Source organism: Macrobrachium nipponense, chromosome 28 (assembly GCF_015104395.2).
Source record: "Macrobrachium nipponense isolate FS-2020 chromosome 28, ASM1510439v2, whole genome shotgun sequence".
NCBI lineage: Eukaryota > Metazoa > Arthropoda > Malacostraca > Decapoda > Palaemonidae > Macrobrachium > Macrobrachium nipponense.
The window spans coordinates 14517694-14535624 of NC_087217.1; the positions used below are offsets into that span (position 1 = coordinate 14517694).

Consider the following 17931-nt stretch of genomic DNA (forward strand, 5'->3'; position numbering starts at 1 on the left):
TCCCTTCTTCTTCTGCCGTTAATTTGTTTGAGACGACGCAACTTCTGAATAACCCCCTGAGGAGACAAGCGGGTTTTATTACCCATAAAATACCTCAACGGTATTATAAACCCCCATTCATTTTCGTCCTGTGTTGACATAACAAATGCCGGAGATATTGCTCTTTTGAAGTGCATGCTTGCCATGAACTCCAGAGATAAAAATATCTACTTTGAACAACAATGCTATTATTCACATCACTTTTGCTGTAATCGGCTTCTTTTTCAAATATGGACATTCTGTAAGGTGGAAGTTTGCTCTGCAAGTGTTCATTGGCGTCTTTTCGTACGTTCCACATGAAACAATAATTTCCCACATATAACGAAAGCGTAACACACGTAATTATGATGATATTTAGTATTATAGATGACATTCCCTTTCATATACGCTTACTTCGGAAAGAAAGGATGGTACCGTTTTCGTCACGGTTAGGGTACCACGCAGCGTTACCGCTTAAGTACGACTTTACACTTGTGACTTAACACTTGCCATTCTTTGTTGAAGTGTATCTTTGGGAATATTAATGGCAGGAGGGATGTATGGTAATGGGCCCCCCAGAGTTGTAAACTGTTAGGGTACGGACTACGGTTGTTGTGGTTGAGAGAGAGGAGAGAGGAGAGAAGACGAGATAGAGAGCAGACTGACGAGAGAGAGAGAGAGAGAGTTATGAGGTTTTGAATAGGTATCTATGATTGTCTATTTTAAATATATATATATATATATATATATATATATATATATATATATATATATATATATGTGTGTGTGTGTGTGTGTGTGTGTGTGTGTGTAACAAAGATATAAAGTCACTACTCACTATACTCGTTTTTTTTTTCCATCTGTCCATCCGCCTGTGGTGTTTGCGTATGGTAACACTGCGTCCCGGGCTTTAGATAGTTTCATTCAGCTTACATTCAACAATAATAACAATATCCTATTTCGAATATTAACGGTGTAATTCGCATACAGTAAATTATTAAAACACTTTTCAGTTGCAAATGTACACCCAAATATCCTTTTATTTACCTAAAACTTACACATAGCGTATCTATTTAAAGCCGGGACGCAGTGTTACAGAAACATCACAGGTGGATGGACAGATGGAAAAAAAGAGTATAGGCAGTTTCTCTTAATAAGGCTGGCTTCAGAGATAAACAAGACAAATGTAACTGCCATCGAGGGTTTTAATCCAAAAGTGGCCCGTAAGCACAGCTAAATGCGAAAAGGATTAGGAGCTCTGTTGTGGACCTCCGGACCCTGCCTACTAACAGAGATGGCGAGTCGAATATTAAATCATATTCTTGCTTACAGTGCGTCGGTAGAAGAGTAAATACACTGAATGTACGGTAACCGACTATCCATTAGCGAACACTACCTGAGTACTTTCCACTGTTTTCAGAGGGCTGGATATATCATGGACTGTTTATTTCTCTCCATTAAAAGAGGGAAATCTAACGACTTGGAAAAGCCATCAACGGCCATGGTAATAAAGACGAAGGCTACGACCAAGAGGAGAAAACTAAGCAACGAAATTATCACTGGTGCTGAAAGAGTTTGTTATTGTTTATGTTGATTTTAACTCCGAAGTTGGACCGTACGGGAGACGGGCCTCTAGGAGAGATTCCTGCTTTAGATTACTGAGAAATTGAAATGTGAGTGCTTTTTTTAATAAAAAGAAGATAAATATAGCATTAACAAAATAATAAATCCTACAGCCAGCTTTATTTTCTGTCTTTTCAGGGCCTTAAGGCAAAACTCGGCCTAACGCAGTTGTGGGTTTCAAAACTTCCGTGTTTTCCTAATGGCATGCGCATATTAGGCCGGCTTTCTTTTCTAAAAGGTTTGTTTTTAGTCAAGGCTATTTTCGGTGTGTAAAACTACGGAGGGATGCCAAACGTGTGACATAAGATATGACGCAAATAGGAGCGTAAATCTCAGATGAAGTTTTACCCGCCAAAACCTTCATAGATCATGGCCTCTACTTTAGCGGCAGGGCAAACAACCTATCCGCCTTCCTTTATTATTCTAAGACTAGAATATATCGGAATGACAAGAAGTACTGTACATTTGGTGGCCGCTATTGGAGTCCCATGTTTTCTTCACTCTAGCCCCGAGTTACTATGGCTGTTTCCAAAATCATTAAAAGCAGATTTACAGAAGCACAATAAATTTTTTCAGGGAATGCTCCTAGATTCCTTCCACCATCGCCTGGGGATCGAACTCGATACTCTCGGTCGTGAGGTGAGGGTGATACCACATGTGTATAGGTGTGTGTGCGTGTTTAAAACATGCATTTTGTTACTGCATTGCAATATACCTCTTCTACCCAAACACCGTCATCTTCCAGTCAAATGCGAGCTTTATTCAAGAGTAGTATTCTTAGCAAACAGCAAGTAAAATATGCTGAGAATAGAGGTTACGTTATTCGTTACCGTTTATCAATTCTTCGTTGTTTGACAGACCTGACTCACGGGAGAGAGACGGAGAGGGTGAGAGAGAAAGAGAGAGCAGTTGGTCTCCACTCTCCCTCTGTAGTACTGGTGATAAAATAGGAAACTCACTTGTCTCTCTAACGAAAGGTTTAAAGTTCGATATATATGTCGCGGACGTAACAATCTGGGACTAATCCCTTAAACCTGCGACCAGGTGGTCAGTCACCTGTAGTGGGGCTGTAACAGGGGAGCGAGCAATGTGAGAAAGAGGGAATGGGACTGAGAGAGAGTAGCTAAAATGCAAAGGTGATCAGTGGTCTGTCGATAGATTCATGCATAGTACTACATACATACACGCGCGCCTGCTTGCACACACACACACACACACACACACACACACACACACACACACACATATATATATATATATATATATATATATATATATATATATATATATATATATATTTAAAGGCTTTGATGAAGTAACCCTAAAACCCATTGGTCTGGAATCATTCATCAGATATTCATAAGCAATTTTCACTTTCTTTCTCTCCTTTCTCTCAGTAACCTTTTATTCCGAAAGCCACGGCACGGGCACCTTGCGCGTCTTCGAGCCTTCCACAAACAAACAAGCAAAAGAGAAGAGTAAACATTACCACGAGCGTGTCATAAAATCACTCTCGAAAGATACTGCGTCAATTCCTGTACAGCGCTAGAGAAGAAACACCGCCAGCCGCAAAGAACGACAATGGTAATGTCAATGACAACCAAATAGTAACTGCTATTATGGAAATGATGATAATATTAATGATTTAAATCTGTCTACCTTCAATTCCTAGCCCCAAACCGCGTAACAAATGGTACTTTTAGGAGCTAGTCCCATATTTCTTAGAGCGTAAACGTACGAGTAAACAAATATTTTTTTACTATAAACAGGAGGTTCATCACGAGGCTTAAAGCTCGTTTATCGTATAAGTTATGAGGAATAAAGGAAAAACAACGGGGATTCCTGTCATCTCAAGGCGTACCAGGCTAGATTGCGAAAACTTCATTCACAATAAATAAATTACTCTATTAAAAAAAAAGAATGAATAATCCGAAAAACAAATTACCATGTATGGCTAACAAGGCCAGGATCGTTCAAATTTGATAAGAGAGTAATTCATAATCTACTAGACCACTTCACCTGAAGTTTTTGAAAACTCCCAGTGAAAGGGTATCGCTATACAAATATAACAAACCTGTAAATCAAAGTGAATTTCAAATATTGAATTAGTTCATAGGTAAGGTAGTCACCTTAAAAATAATCATAAATCTACGGCCAATAAGTTTGAAGGTTCTACTATCATGTCATGATAGGATAGGAAAACCGTTAGACTTGGCATACAGTGTATATGGCATGGTGAGCTATTCTCACGAATTTTACCAATAGTTATTGATTTAATACTTTTGTTGCCTGTACTACGCTCTTGTATTGGTTTTTACCTTCATTCCTTCTTATTTTTACATGCAATCATTCTGTACTGTGAAAGCTCCCCGTCAGCATTTTAACTGAACTTTGGCGGGTTGCATACAAACGTGTGCACCGTTCAGTCAGTAATTCTATAATACTGTTATTCTGCTTGTTGGCATATACGCTGTTACGCTGGGTGAAAAGCTTCGAGGCTCAACAATAATATAATTGGAGATCTAATGTTATCTGTACATTGTGCAACTGAACTTTGTATCGCCACCAGGGCGGCGCTGCTTACAATCGTAGAGCCTTAAAGCCGCCATCTTTAAATCCCGGGAGCCACGGAAATGTGTCAGTAGTTGTGTGTGTTGTGAGTAGTTTCGCGTTCATTTTCTTCATAATGGTACGTTGTACAACTTATGATTACAGAAATGGGCTCAACAGTTCTTCGAGGGTAAATGGAATAACACTGCAAAGGTAAGCAGAGCGTATGGGATTTTATAATTATTATGTCCATATTTTGAGCCAGCAAGATAAGTCTTGTTGGCAGTACATAGGTAGCTAAGCTTTCTCTGTTGGCATTTATGCTTTCAGTCTATTACTATGGCACGTACGTAAGTGCATTGCGATTTCAATTTTGGAATTAGAACATCATTAGTTTTATATATGCCATATAATATAAAGCAAAAGAGACCTTGCTTTTTATCAAAATTGTAGTGTAGTACTGTAGTAGTAGGTAGAGCTATGATGTTACTGTGATGCGTAAGGACAACTGCGATATTTTATCACTCGTCAGGAATTTTTTGCTATAGGTAGGCCTGTGGAATTCTGTCTGTCATCCATTTTTTAGTTTTAGATAAGTGAAGCACCGTTAGAATTGTTTTAACAAAATTAATTTTGATAAACTTGGTTTCTCAACGAAATTCCGAAGAGTCCAGCTTAGCAAGAATATTTGAGGTCGACTTATAAAACCATTGAAAAAAATATTTTTTTTGTATGAAAATCTTGGTTTAATTTGTCTTTAACAAACGATATGTCTCATTTATGGTAATACAGTAACAAGAAAATGAGGTTAGGTAGCCTAGGCTAGCCTGTTCCCTCAAATTACTCATTTGATAGGATACTATATCATTTAAACCGTATTCGAAATGCTACCTAATTTCGAATAAGCTATATAAGAATAATTTTTCTATGATAAAGGTTATCATCATCGTACCAAGGAAAATATAGCCTTTACGATGGTTAACAACAAAGAAGTGAACCTTAGCCCAGAAAACGCTAGGCCTACACCCATTGTTTTGGCAGATTATTTTTTTTTTTTTTACCGTTTAAAAAGTTTTTATATCAAGTACGTCGAAATTACTTTCTTATAGCAGTCCTTATTTAACATTTGTCGCAAAGTATTATTACGATATCTTGGAATAGAAAGAGATAAATGACTCGCTAGCCTTCGTCGTCGGTCAATTTACAAGACGATGAGTCCGGCGGGGAATTTTTTTTTTCTTTTTTTTGTGTGCTAAACTTGTTTTCAAAAGTCTTGCCAAACAATGCTCCGGGAAATGTCAAAGTAGCTGAAAAATGCTAAACAAAATGCAGTTTGTTAAGGGAACGTGACACCGCTTTCTGAGTGATGCTATGTAATTGCTTTCCATTGAAAATGCTCGGCCTAGATTAAGTTATTATGTCTTGTCTTAGACCTATAATAGTGAAGAATGAGAGCAATAGTTATGTATGTGTCTGGGAATATATATATATATATATATACTCATCCAGATTAAGGGCAGGAATTCAGAAGCAGAAGACACAGTATCCATTTATTCCAAGCTTTCGTGATTCATAATCACATCATCAGGGATATCTACAACAATAAAATACAATATATCAATATAAATATAAAATTAAAAGAGCTATATACAAAACTTTAATTTTAAAAGCGGACGAAGGAAACTGATAAAAACGAAATAAAAGTAAAATTGTTAAGAGCAGAAAACATACGTGAACAAAGACGCACTTAGAAACAAAATAGTAAAATTCAAAACACATACTTAAATACAGACACACTTAAAAAAAAAATAAAAAAAAATTGCTAATAATAAATGAATAAAATACTGGAGGTTAACCTACCATTACAGAGGATAAAGACGCACTAAGAACAAAACATACAAAATTTTGAGAGAGGCAAAGAGTTAAGAAGATACAAGGGAACAGCGGTTGTTTGGCAGTTCTGAGAAGGAACTCGTTGTTTAATATTTAATGTTTCGAGGATAAGTAGTTCTTGTGGGTTGTTTGTATAACCAATGATCTTAAAATCTTCATAGATGATTTCAGTTTTGCATTTAATTGTATGGCTACGTATATTAGAGGATTCCGGATTTGTCAATCGACATCCGGTCCTATAACTTATTCCCTTATGGGAATCGGCCCTCACCCTGAGAACCGCCGCTGGTGATCCAATATATTTTCCCAAATTACATTTAGGACAGTTGTACTCGTAGACAACACCAGACGACATCAAAGGCGGTAGCCGATCCTTGAATCTGAAAAGAGAGCCAATATTTTTAGGGTTCTTGGGTATTAATTTTAGATTGATGGCCCCAATGTATTTTTGGACGGTTTTCAAGAAATCCCTTCGAAATTTATCTTCATATAAGAAAGGAAATGTTGCATAGAGTGGGAGTTTAGGAACGTCAAAACACTTTGGCCTATTGGAGAATTTTCTATTTAGAAGTTTTTTGAGAATCGTGTGAAAAACATGGGTAGGGAAACAATTACTGGTAAAGTATTGTTGTAAGAAGACAATTTCTTGGTGAAAGAGGTTCCAGTCCGATGTTAAAGATAATGCACGATGTATAAGAGTGTAGATAGAGTTCAGTTTAAAATTGATAAAACAAAAGCTATAAAAATTAGACCCCAGACCAGTATGTCGATTGACAAATCCGGAATCCTCTAATATACGTAGCCATACAATTAAATGCAAAACTGAAATCATCTATGAAGATTTTAAGATCATTGGTTATACAAACAACCCACAAGAACTACTTATCCTCGAAACATTAAATATTAAACAACGAGTTCCTTCTCTGAACTGCCAAACAACCGCTGTTCCCTTGTATCTTTCTTAACTCTTTGCCTCTCTCAAAATTTTTGTATGTTTTGTTCTTAGTGCGTCTTTATCCTCTGTAATGGTAGGTTAACCTCCAGTATTTTATTCATTTATTATTAGCAATTTTTTTTATTTTTTTTTTAAGTGTGTCTGTATTTAAGTATGTGTTTTGAATTTTACTATTTTGTTTCTAAGTGCGTCTTTGTTCACGTATGTTTTCTGCTCTTAACAATTTTACTTTTTATTTCGTTTTTATCAGTTTCCTTCGTCCGCTTTTAAAATTAAAGTTTTGTATATAGCTCTTTTAATTTTATATTTATATTGATATATTGTATTTTATTGTTGTAGATATCCCTGATGATGTGATTATGAATCACGAAAGCTTGGAATAAATGGATACTGTGTCTTCTGCTTCTGAATTCCTGCCCTTAATCTGGATGAGAATGTGATGTGCGATGAGTTCGCCCTTACCCCCTGATTATATATATATATATATATATATATATATATATATATATATATATATATATATATATATATATATATATATATATATATATATATATATATATATATATATATATATATAATATATATACACACACCCCGTATGTGTGTGTAAACAATGTACTACTGTTGTGTTTAGTACCACAGCATAGTATAGTACTGTTATTGACTCTATATGGTAGAAAGTGACGTGTCTTTCCCGTAAATTTGTACATTTCTCAGAGAAATCATCGTCTTTTGCATTTATAACCTTCATTAGCCCAAAACGAAATGGCTAGCGTACAATAATATTATATTTTTCTGAACCGATGATACTTTTTGAAAACTTGTCAAACTAAAGAACACGGCATCTCTCAAATCTAAAAGAAATTATAATTTCTAAAAATAAAAGACAAAAGCCGTTGCTTTGGGCTGAGACCCGTGTTGGCATAGTCTAGGACGAAGGAACCGGTGCATCAAAAACTGAAACGAAAATTCTCCCCTTTAAAAGAGAATTCCTAAACAGTAAATATTTATCGTCGTCCTCTTCACCTCGACAGGGTAACTCAAGAGAGGTCAAACAAAACTGATCCTGGAATATCTGATACTCAATAACTGTTGTGATGCAGGGTTAACACACCGTCTGAATTACCTTCATTTTTCACTAATGTAATTATTGCTATACCAGACCCCATGATATACGTTCTTTTTATTGTTATTTTTGTCATACTAACCCACTTTAATCTAACAACAGAACGTATAAGGATGTAAAGTACGTTTCTTTGTGCCGCTGTTTTATATTGTTACTGTTGCTTCTGGCCTTCTCTATGTTGATCGTTAGTTTTTTTCAGTTACCATTATTTCTGTTGTCTGTTTCGTTTTTCTTCATACGCTCTCGTACTCATTTTATGTGGTCATAATTAATAATCATTATCAATGTTATTAACTAAAGTTTTGCATGCCATCGAAAGACGTTTGTATTGATTTTAAAATATTCCGACCAAGCAAATCTGTGCTTATTATTTTTACCGTTAATATCATTATTATGAACATTAAAATTAACATCTGGTATAAAAGATGGATTAAAAAATAATGTCCTAACTAGGAAGGGTTACATTTAGGTCTGTGCTTTGTTGATAGCTCGAACTTTATATATATATATATATATATATATATATATATATTTATATATATATATGTATATATATATATATATATATATGCATGTATGTATACTGTGTGTGTGTATGTGTATGTAATTCATGAAGAAACCTTTGGTATCAAAGTACGTTAGCCACCCTAAGACAACCCTCAGAAAGAAAATGTGGAAGAGAGACTTTTGCCGGATTTAAGGGATGATTATTTGGTTTCATATCCTTTGATGGGAGAGGTCAAGACGTCATTCCGATTGTTTCTTCATCAGTTTCAACTCTGCTGATCATATCTAGGGAGTGGATCCGCTAGACCATTGCTTTCGAAAAGTTTTAAAATCAAACAGTTCGTGAAGTCGGATTTCCGATGGTCCTCTGATAGATTCATATCGTCATTTTATGATGACGGCAGATACCAAAATCATCCTTTCACGGGCAACTGCTCTTGCAAACTAATTTGGCCCCACTCCAATTTATACTATGACCAGTGTTCCATATTTATACGAAAATCTCAGAACTCTCGGAGCCATATCTTCCTGATTGTTTATGCTCGACTAAGGTTTGTAAAATGGATCAACCAGTCTCCCCGACATACATTCCACTGAAATGATCTCATCGTATTTTCTATTACGCTATCACGAGATTTAGCTCCTTTTTCATTTAAATATACTTTGGTTAGCGAACTACGGATGGTTGTTAACTCCACATTTACTGTGATCAGGGCTCAAGTTTTTTTTCTTTCTTTTTTCAAACACACGCCACAGATCAACTCAGATTTGAGGACCACGAATCGCTCCCAGCCTGCTGCCTATCAGTGCTCCCAGCTGTATTATGGCTTCTAACCTCTTCTGAGCGCCTCAGTGGCGTGGTCGGTATGGTGTTGGCGTACCGCCTCGGTGGCGGCGAGTTCGATTCTCGGGCATTCCATTGAGGTGAGAGATATGTGTATTTCTGGTGATAGAAGTTCACTCTCGACGTGGTTCGGAAGTCACGTAAAGCCGTTGGTCCCGTTGCTGAATAACCATTGGTTCCATGCATTTGACAGCAAAATTACGTATTGACAACAAAATTACCTATAGGCCTAGAAAAGGGAGTTCATCTTGTATTCGGCTTAATTATAAGATGTAATTAATCCCAAGTGCCCATTTATTCGTTCTTATAAAACCTTTATGGTTAATTAATAAACAAGTATTTGAACTTGCAAATAAGTGAATAAAAAAATTCTTTGTGTCATCTAAAACGATTGTTCAATATTTCGGCGTGCAAAATGTTTACTTTGCATACATAAATGATAAGGAATTGGGAATATAAGAATTTTTTTTATATGCCATTAGTGTTTTTATTGTATTGCTCTTAAATATCTATGAAAGAAAATCAGCCAGTATAAATTTAGCCTAATCTTTTATGCGTATATAACACAATATTGTCACTGATGCGCATGTAGATTTGAAATTTTTATTTCTTGAAATATATCCAGTATATACAAATTGTATACTAAGAAATCACAAAAGTTAGCACGTGATTTTGTTTATTAGCCGAAGCCACCGGGAAAGTTTAAAAAAGACAAGACAAGAGTGCCAAAGACTTTCGTGTATCTAACACATCTTTGTGCCCGAAAATGTGTCAAGTACACGAAAGTACTTAGCACTGTCTTTTCTTTTTAAATTTTCCCAGTGGCTTCAGCTAATACATATGTATGTGTGTTTGTTCTTGGGTCAATGTATGAAAACCCAATATATATACACGTATTATACATATACATATATATAGATATATATATATATATATTATTATATATGTATATATATATATATGTGTGTGTATGTGTGTGTGTGTGTGTGTGTGTGTGTGTGAGTGAGTTAGGTAAAAAAGAATGAAAGAAAAGTAAAGGTTAGAATATTGTGAAAAAGTGGAACAGTCGCTGCCAAACTGCCTCGTAAAGCCAGGTCGAACAAAAGGGAAAGTGTTGTGCAATTTAATGCATCGTGGCTCTAAACACCAGCGCCTAAATACCTGCCTATTGCCCTGCCGCCCCTCGTTTCCCCTTCCGCCCACGTCCGCCGAAGGGCGTGGCAGGACTTTGCAAGTGGGCGAGAGAAGGAAATAAATAGAGGTTATTGGAGCTCGGGCTACGAAAAGAACGGGTTCTGTTGGGGTGTTCGTGGGCGGGGGTGGTCGGGGCGTGGACGCCAGGTCCCACCTATCCAAATGAGGATGGTGCTTCCGGATGGCCCGATGTGATTATACTTCCGCTCTGGATTCATTTCATTCTCTCTCTCTCTCTCTCTCTCTCTCTCTCTCTCTCTCTCTCTTCTCAAAGTGGTGCTATGATTACATTTACCGCTATTGTTATATAACCCGTGTTTTGATTATTATTGTGATAGGTCTATCTCTCTCTCTCTCTCTGCTTTGATGACCTAATTTATCTTACAATACTATTTGTTTGTGGATTTAATTCCTTTTTTGTATAAATTAAAAAAAACATATACTATAATCTAGTATATATATATATATATATATATATATATATATATATCATATACATATATAAACGTGCATATTATATATACGTGCACACACAGGACCTGTTACCCTTTCGGTTTGAATTTAGTATGTATGGGATGAGTTTGCTGGCTTCTCGCCATATGGGTTGATGTGCCGACGACCTTTGGCTTTCCTGGGCGGTTACCCATCCAAGTACTAACCATGTAGCAGTCATCAGCAGGATATCTCATTTCCCGTCTCTATCTGTCTTTCTGTCATTCTATCTGCTTCTTAAGCTATGTATATCATCTATTAGTGTTCTGACTAAGGAGTAATCTGACCAATGCTTCTATTTCTTTATATCATGTCTTTTGACTATTGGCATATTTTTCATTGATATGAGAGCCAACTTTATATCGTAGTTATACAATCTTTTCCTTCTTTGAATGTTTATCTCTATTTCCTTGCAATATCAAATTTCATTTAATTTCATCTGTAGATCTGCAATTCAAGTGTTTTATAATTAACGTTCATAATGTTTCCTAAAGAAATAGTATATAATTCCTTTGTGGCAGCTCTATTAGACAATAACCGCGAGTTATTATGATAACAAAAATTTTTTTAAATCCATCTTTCTAAAAATCATGGGCGTAAGCGTGCCATCACATCTCTTTAAACCCAGTTTAATTCTTGACTATTAAAGAGGTTGGTTTTTCGCTTTCTGGATATTCCATTTTGTAATTCATTATTTGTTTGTTGTTACCGGCTTAGGCTAAGAAAGGGCATTTGGTTGCCAGTACTGCTGGCCCTTATATATTTAAAAGTACTTATGGTAAATAAATAATTAATAAGAGACCCCAGTTCGATTCCAAACCGAATGAAACGCTTAAGGGCCGTTCCCTTAGCAACCGTTTGAGCCTGTGTTGAACTAATGCAGCGAATTGTGTATATGGTAGTTTGTCCACTGTGATGGGTGGCTCGTAATATGGAGGATGACATGGGGTTGAACCTTGTCACAAATTCTTGCTAGAAAGTCTAAAAAACTCGCACACATTTATATGTTATATATATTCATGCACACACACACATATATATAGTATACTATATACATATTTGTTTATGTACAGTGTAATATGGTGTATATATAAATAATATTATATATATATATATATATTTTTATTTTTGTTTTTTTTTTTTTAATTTGTATTTTATATTATATATATATAATTATATAATATATTATATAATCTAACATATATGTATATATGGTAAGGGTATTAGTTTGATTGCCCAAAACGACAGACGCCTCTGATTGGCCGGCGCTTAAACCACTTGAAAGCCTGTCAGCAACGGGGTCCATTGGACCAGGATTTGCAGCTTAATTGGATCGACTGTGATGGTTCACGTCAAAGGGGTCATGCAAGGTCATTCGATTAAATGAAGAATCATAAGGTGAGAAATGTCAGTCCATTTTAGAGATGGGGATTAATGGAGACGATGTCTTAGGGGCTGTTGAGTGGCGGTAATGATATAATAATGATGATGATGATGATGAGATAATTTTTATTATATACAGAGAATTGAAATTTTATACTTGAAAACTCTACATTACATTGTTACGTAGCATATACTAATATATTTGAAATATTTGCTGATATTTTTTATATCGGTTAACTTCTCTCTCTCTCTCTCTCTCTCTCTCTCTCTCTCTCTCTCTCTCTCTCTCTCTCTCTCTCTCTTCTCTCTATCTATATATATATATAATATATATATATATATATATATATATATATATATATATATGTGTTTATATATATATATATATATATATACATATATATATATATATTATGTTTAAATACACACATATTCGTATATATATATATATATATATATATATATATATATATATATATATCAACAGAGAGAGAAAACAAATATCATGTGGATAAGAAACATATGTTGCATAGAACATTATACACTGCAAATACGAGAACCAAGTCCCCAAACTCATTCTTACCTGTCAGGAGCAGCACGCAAAAGCAGGCGAGGGAACGGTAAACATTGTTACCACGCGCCATCTTGCGAAGTGAAGATTGACGGAATGTCTGTCAGATTTCGACGACGTTTGTGACACAGTGACGGTGTTTGTCAGAATTACTAGTTCTCTCCTGATTACGTCTTGATGTCAGCACATCGTCACGTTGATTTCAAAAAAAAATTTTTTTACTGTCACTTTATTCAGCACTTGTGTTTTTTTTTTTTTTCTGAAAATGAAGGACATATTGGATCACTAGGGAAAGGATTTTCATACATGTTATCCTCGTGGTTTCTTAACCCCACCTTTCCTTCTTTCTTTGCCCCTTCCTTCTCTTAACAGGCACTTGAATATTTTCTTTGTCCGTTTCCACATGTGCGTGTGTAGTTGGGATAAACACATACAAATATTATATGATTATATATATACATACGTATATATATACATATATATATGTATATATATATGTCTTTTACTGTAATACAAGAGTATAATATGAAGAGAAAAGTCTTATAAAACACTATTTGAATGTTGCAAATGAAGGGTATTTGGGCCTTTTATCTTTATATATATATATATATATATATATATATATATATATATATATATATATATATATATATATATTATATATATATGTGTGTGTGTGTGTGTGTGTACAAGTGTTCCTAGATGTATACACAACCCACACGCGTACATTATATATATATATATATATATATATATATATATATATATATATATATATATATATATATATATTATATAAGTCATATCACATTACCGTGATTCATATACATACATCGAGCTACAAATGTCCTTTAATATCTAATTCACTCTACCTCGGAATCAATATATTTTCAATGATGCTTAACCGAAGGGGAATTTTATTAGGCGATAATAGAATTGTCGGCGCCCAGGCGCGAACCTAGGACAACATACAAATCCAGGAACGTTCCTGGATTTGTTTAGTGTCCTAGGTTCGCTCCTGGGTGCCGACAATTCTATTATCGCCTAATAAAATTCCCTTTCGGTTAAGCATATATGAAAATATATTAATTCCGAGGTAGAGTGAATTAGATATTAAAGGGCATTTGTAGCTCGATGTATACATACATACATACACATATATATATATATATATATATATATATATATATATATATATATATAGATAAATAAAGACATATTTTATAACAGCCCAATGACGTTCATAATTATCGACGTCAATTCCAGAGTTATTTTTTGTATCTCGTCCTTTACAAAACCTTTCCTGCCGAATAAATTGCATCGCATTGTTCCCGAAATATGATGATGAAAAAATATAGTTTTTTAGGTTAATCATACGACACCATCCGTCAATTTTCCTAATAACGGCATTTGAATTTGCCACAGTTTTCATCCAAGGTTTATGAGCCCCGGCCAGACACAGGGCTCTAGTTTAGGTTATTGAAGGTTAGGTTAGATGTAACCCTGACGTTACCATTTTCGATTATGATGTAAAGTTCACGGGCTTTTCCATTGATTCGCTCCAGTTCGCATTTAATGTGACCCTCTTTTCCCTATTTATCCCATATTACTAGTATTTGTTTGGTAAGGAGGGCGTCTTCATCTATGAATCGTATGTTTCCGACGGAAGGTGTTGCTAGAGTCGCATCATTGTCATCGTAATCAACCAGAAAAGGATGCATTTTATGCTGAAAGTCGGTTCTGATCAAACAGACGTCATTACGGGAAAGGTGGACGGAGTGCAGTGCATAAAAACAATGAAAATTCTCCGTAATAAATGTCATAAATTTGGCGAAGTGTACTAGTAAGTTGTAATTTTTGCATCAAACCAGTGTCACGGTAACCGTATATCTCAGCAAAAAGAAAATAGAAAAAAAAACGATGTTAAAGATGTTGGTATATAACTAGCATCTTATAAAAAATTTACATTGATTCCATGGCTAGCTGTATATCTACTAAAGTTAATACTATTTAGCAGTTATGTTACCCTACCATAGAAACAAATGGTAAGTAATACTCAAATTAAACTCTGAGGTGGCTTATCAACCTCTCTCTCTCTCTCTCTCTCTCTCTCTCTCTCTCTCTCTCTCTCTCTCTTTCTCTCTCTCTCTCTCCTAGTACGTGTGTGGTCAAACGACTCTAATCTGAAGGTCGTCCGACACATTTACGAAATAAAAAAAGGAATAAAGAAAAGAAAATAAAACAAAAAAAGGGGAAGAGCCCGTGTCACTGCCAACACCAAGCTAAAGGCAACAATAACAAAAATGTTGGAAGTGGTTCGCCCGCGAACTTTCGTTTCAAGTTAAAAATACTGTTGCTGCCTCTGCTGCTGCTGCTGAGATCCAAAAGATTTCGTCCTGGTTCTTCCGCCCTCTCTCAAGTGCCGTGAGCGTTGCTGAGTTGATTAAAAAAAAAAGAAAAAAAAAGTGGAGTGAATTTCTAAAAATTCTAAGTAAATGTTTAGCTGTTTGAGAGGCAATACTTTGTGGTTTTTAAATTCACTGGTATGTTCTTGAGTTGAATGCTTGAGATGCAGAACAAGGGAATTTTGATACTTTTTATACGGACACACAGACACACACACACACACACACACACATATATATATAGTATATATAATATATATTATATATATATATATCTATCTATATATATATATATATATATATATATATATATATATATATATATACCTTTATATACCTATATATGTGTGTAGTATGTATATACACATGGCACCGGAGAATGTTTGGAAGCTATTTTGAAATTCATGTGCATATTCTGGATTTGAATGCTTGAGTCTTATTATCTGGATATTTTTTTTATTGCGTAATTGTATTCTCCATTTTAATGTCTCAGACATTGATAGTTCGCAACAGTTGTCACATTCTAGATTTGAACGTTTGAGGCATATTATCATACAATAATTTATAGTTTCTTACTTATATTCAGAACCTGAGTGCCTTAGGCATCTTGCCTCGCAATATTTCTAAAGTTGAGTCGACTTTCAACCTCATGTCCGAATCTAGCCCAGACCACAAGAGCAAGAGGGCGGGGCTTGAAACTGGTGGCTTTGATGGAATTATTTTCAACAAGTTTTGGAATAATTTTTCCGTAATTTTTTTATACATGAACATTTTTTTTATGTATTCCCCGGTACAATTTTAATCAACTGAATATAATGGTGTTTCTAAGAGAACATTATTATTATTATTATTATTATTATTATTATTATTATTATTATTATTATTATTATTATTATTATTATTAATTTTCTAACTTCATATTTTTCCTCAAGGAAGTAGGTTTAGAATCAATCCCTTCCATTATTATTTTATTATTATTATTATTATTATTATTATTATTATTATTATTATTATTATTATTATTATTATTATTATTATTATTATTATTATTATTATTATTATTATTATTATCATTTGTAATTCAAATAGGTTTTGAGATGAATCTTTATTATCATTATTTCATTATTATTATTATTTTTCAAACTGGCGTCACCTCAGTGGAATTCACTCAGGGATCCTCCACTGAAGAGTTCATCAATCAAGATACTTGACTCTCGGCCTTCAAATTGAATTCCTTTAAATGATTTCTTCAGATCAAACCGAGCGAATGGAATCACCGCACTTTTAGAACGACGGTCCAGCTTAGTAGATGTACAATAATTAATGATTAATAACAATCAATAGCAATTATTCTTTTGTTTCTTCGCATCGGAGTTTCTCAAGTGCCTCGAGGCACACCTGTTTTCTTTCTCTCAAATCCACTTTAGGAATTTCCTTGGTGCCCTGAGACGCTTCTTCTGTTATTCTGTCTGGAGATGATGGAGATGTTCGTTGGAAGTTCATATATATATATATATATATATATATATATATATATATATATATATATATATATATATATATATGTATATATATATATATATAATATATATATATATATATATATATATATATATATATATATATATATATATATATATATATATATATATATATATATATATATATATATATATATATATATATATATATATATATATATATCACGTCATCACAACATTAAGCTTCAAATACACGCACACACTCGTATCCATGAATGAGGAAGGAATCACATACACATACAGGCATTAAGATAGTTATTCAGGTATTATAATAGTTTTTCACTGCGATAAACTTCACTGGAGTATTTTTCAGAACAGTTTAAAATGACACAATTATTGTAAGTATAAAATTGCGAATTTCCACTTTTTTCAGAACCCTTTTTTTTCCCACATTTGCACGGCACTGATCTTCTTCACCACATCAGAAATCACAGCTCCATAATTTTATTATACACTCGTGATTCACAAGATGGATACAAATGTGATTTATAACTAAAACTGTTATTTACAAATCACCGGAATACTACATTTACAGCGAATAAATCCCCTACCGGCACCAGGATAAGTACTATACTCCTCACCCCGTTGCCAGCGACTGCGAGAGTGAAGTGTGTGAGTGCGAGTGCTGGTGAAAGAGTGAGAGAGAAAGAGAGAGTTTGTGTGAGTGTGTGTGTAAGAGAGGGAGAGAGAGAGAGACCGGTAGGGGGTGTTGTCGACGTGGGGGGTTTTACGTGCCTGTATGTATGTGTGTTCGTGTGTACGCGTGCCAACTGTGGGCGTGTGGCACGAAGGTATGGGGCGGGGGTGGAGGGGGGGGGGGCGGGGA

General features: G+C 34.7%; 1 protein-coding gene across 5 annotated transcripts in view; it reads right to left on the reverse strand.

Annotated features, from left to right (window-relative positions):
* The window catches only part of LOC135201442 (uncharacterized), a 35554-nt gene extending 17808 nt beyond the window's left edge, over window positions 1–17746 (reverse strand). The window contains exons 1-2 of one of the 5 annotated variants that reach the window (XM_064230382.1): window positions 17657–17746; window positions 13172–13418 (exon numbers count right to left, since the gene is read on the reverse strand). In XM_064230382.1, the coding sequence (XP_064086452.1) occupies window positions 13172–13232 (61 nt within the window). In that variant the 5' untranslated portion in view covers window positions 13233–13418; window positions 17657–17746. The other 4 variants (XM_064230386.1, XM_064230385.1, XM_064230384.1 and 1 more) reach the window with 4 other exon arrangements.
* Window positions 17747–17931: the final 185 nt, after the last annotated feature.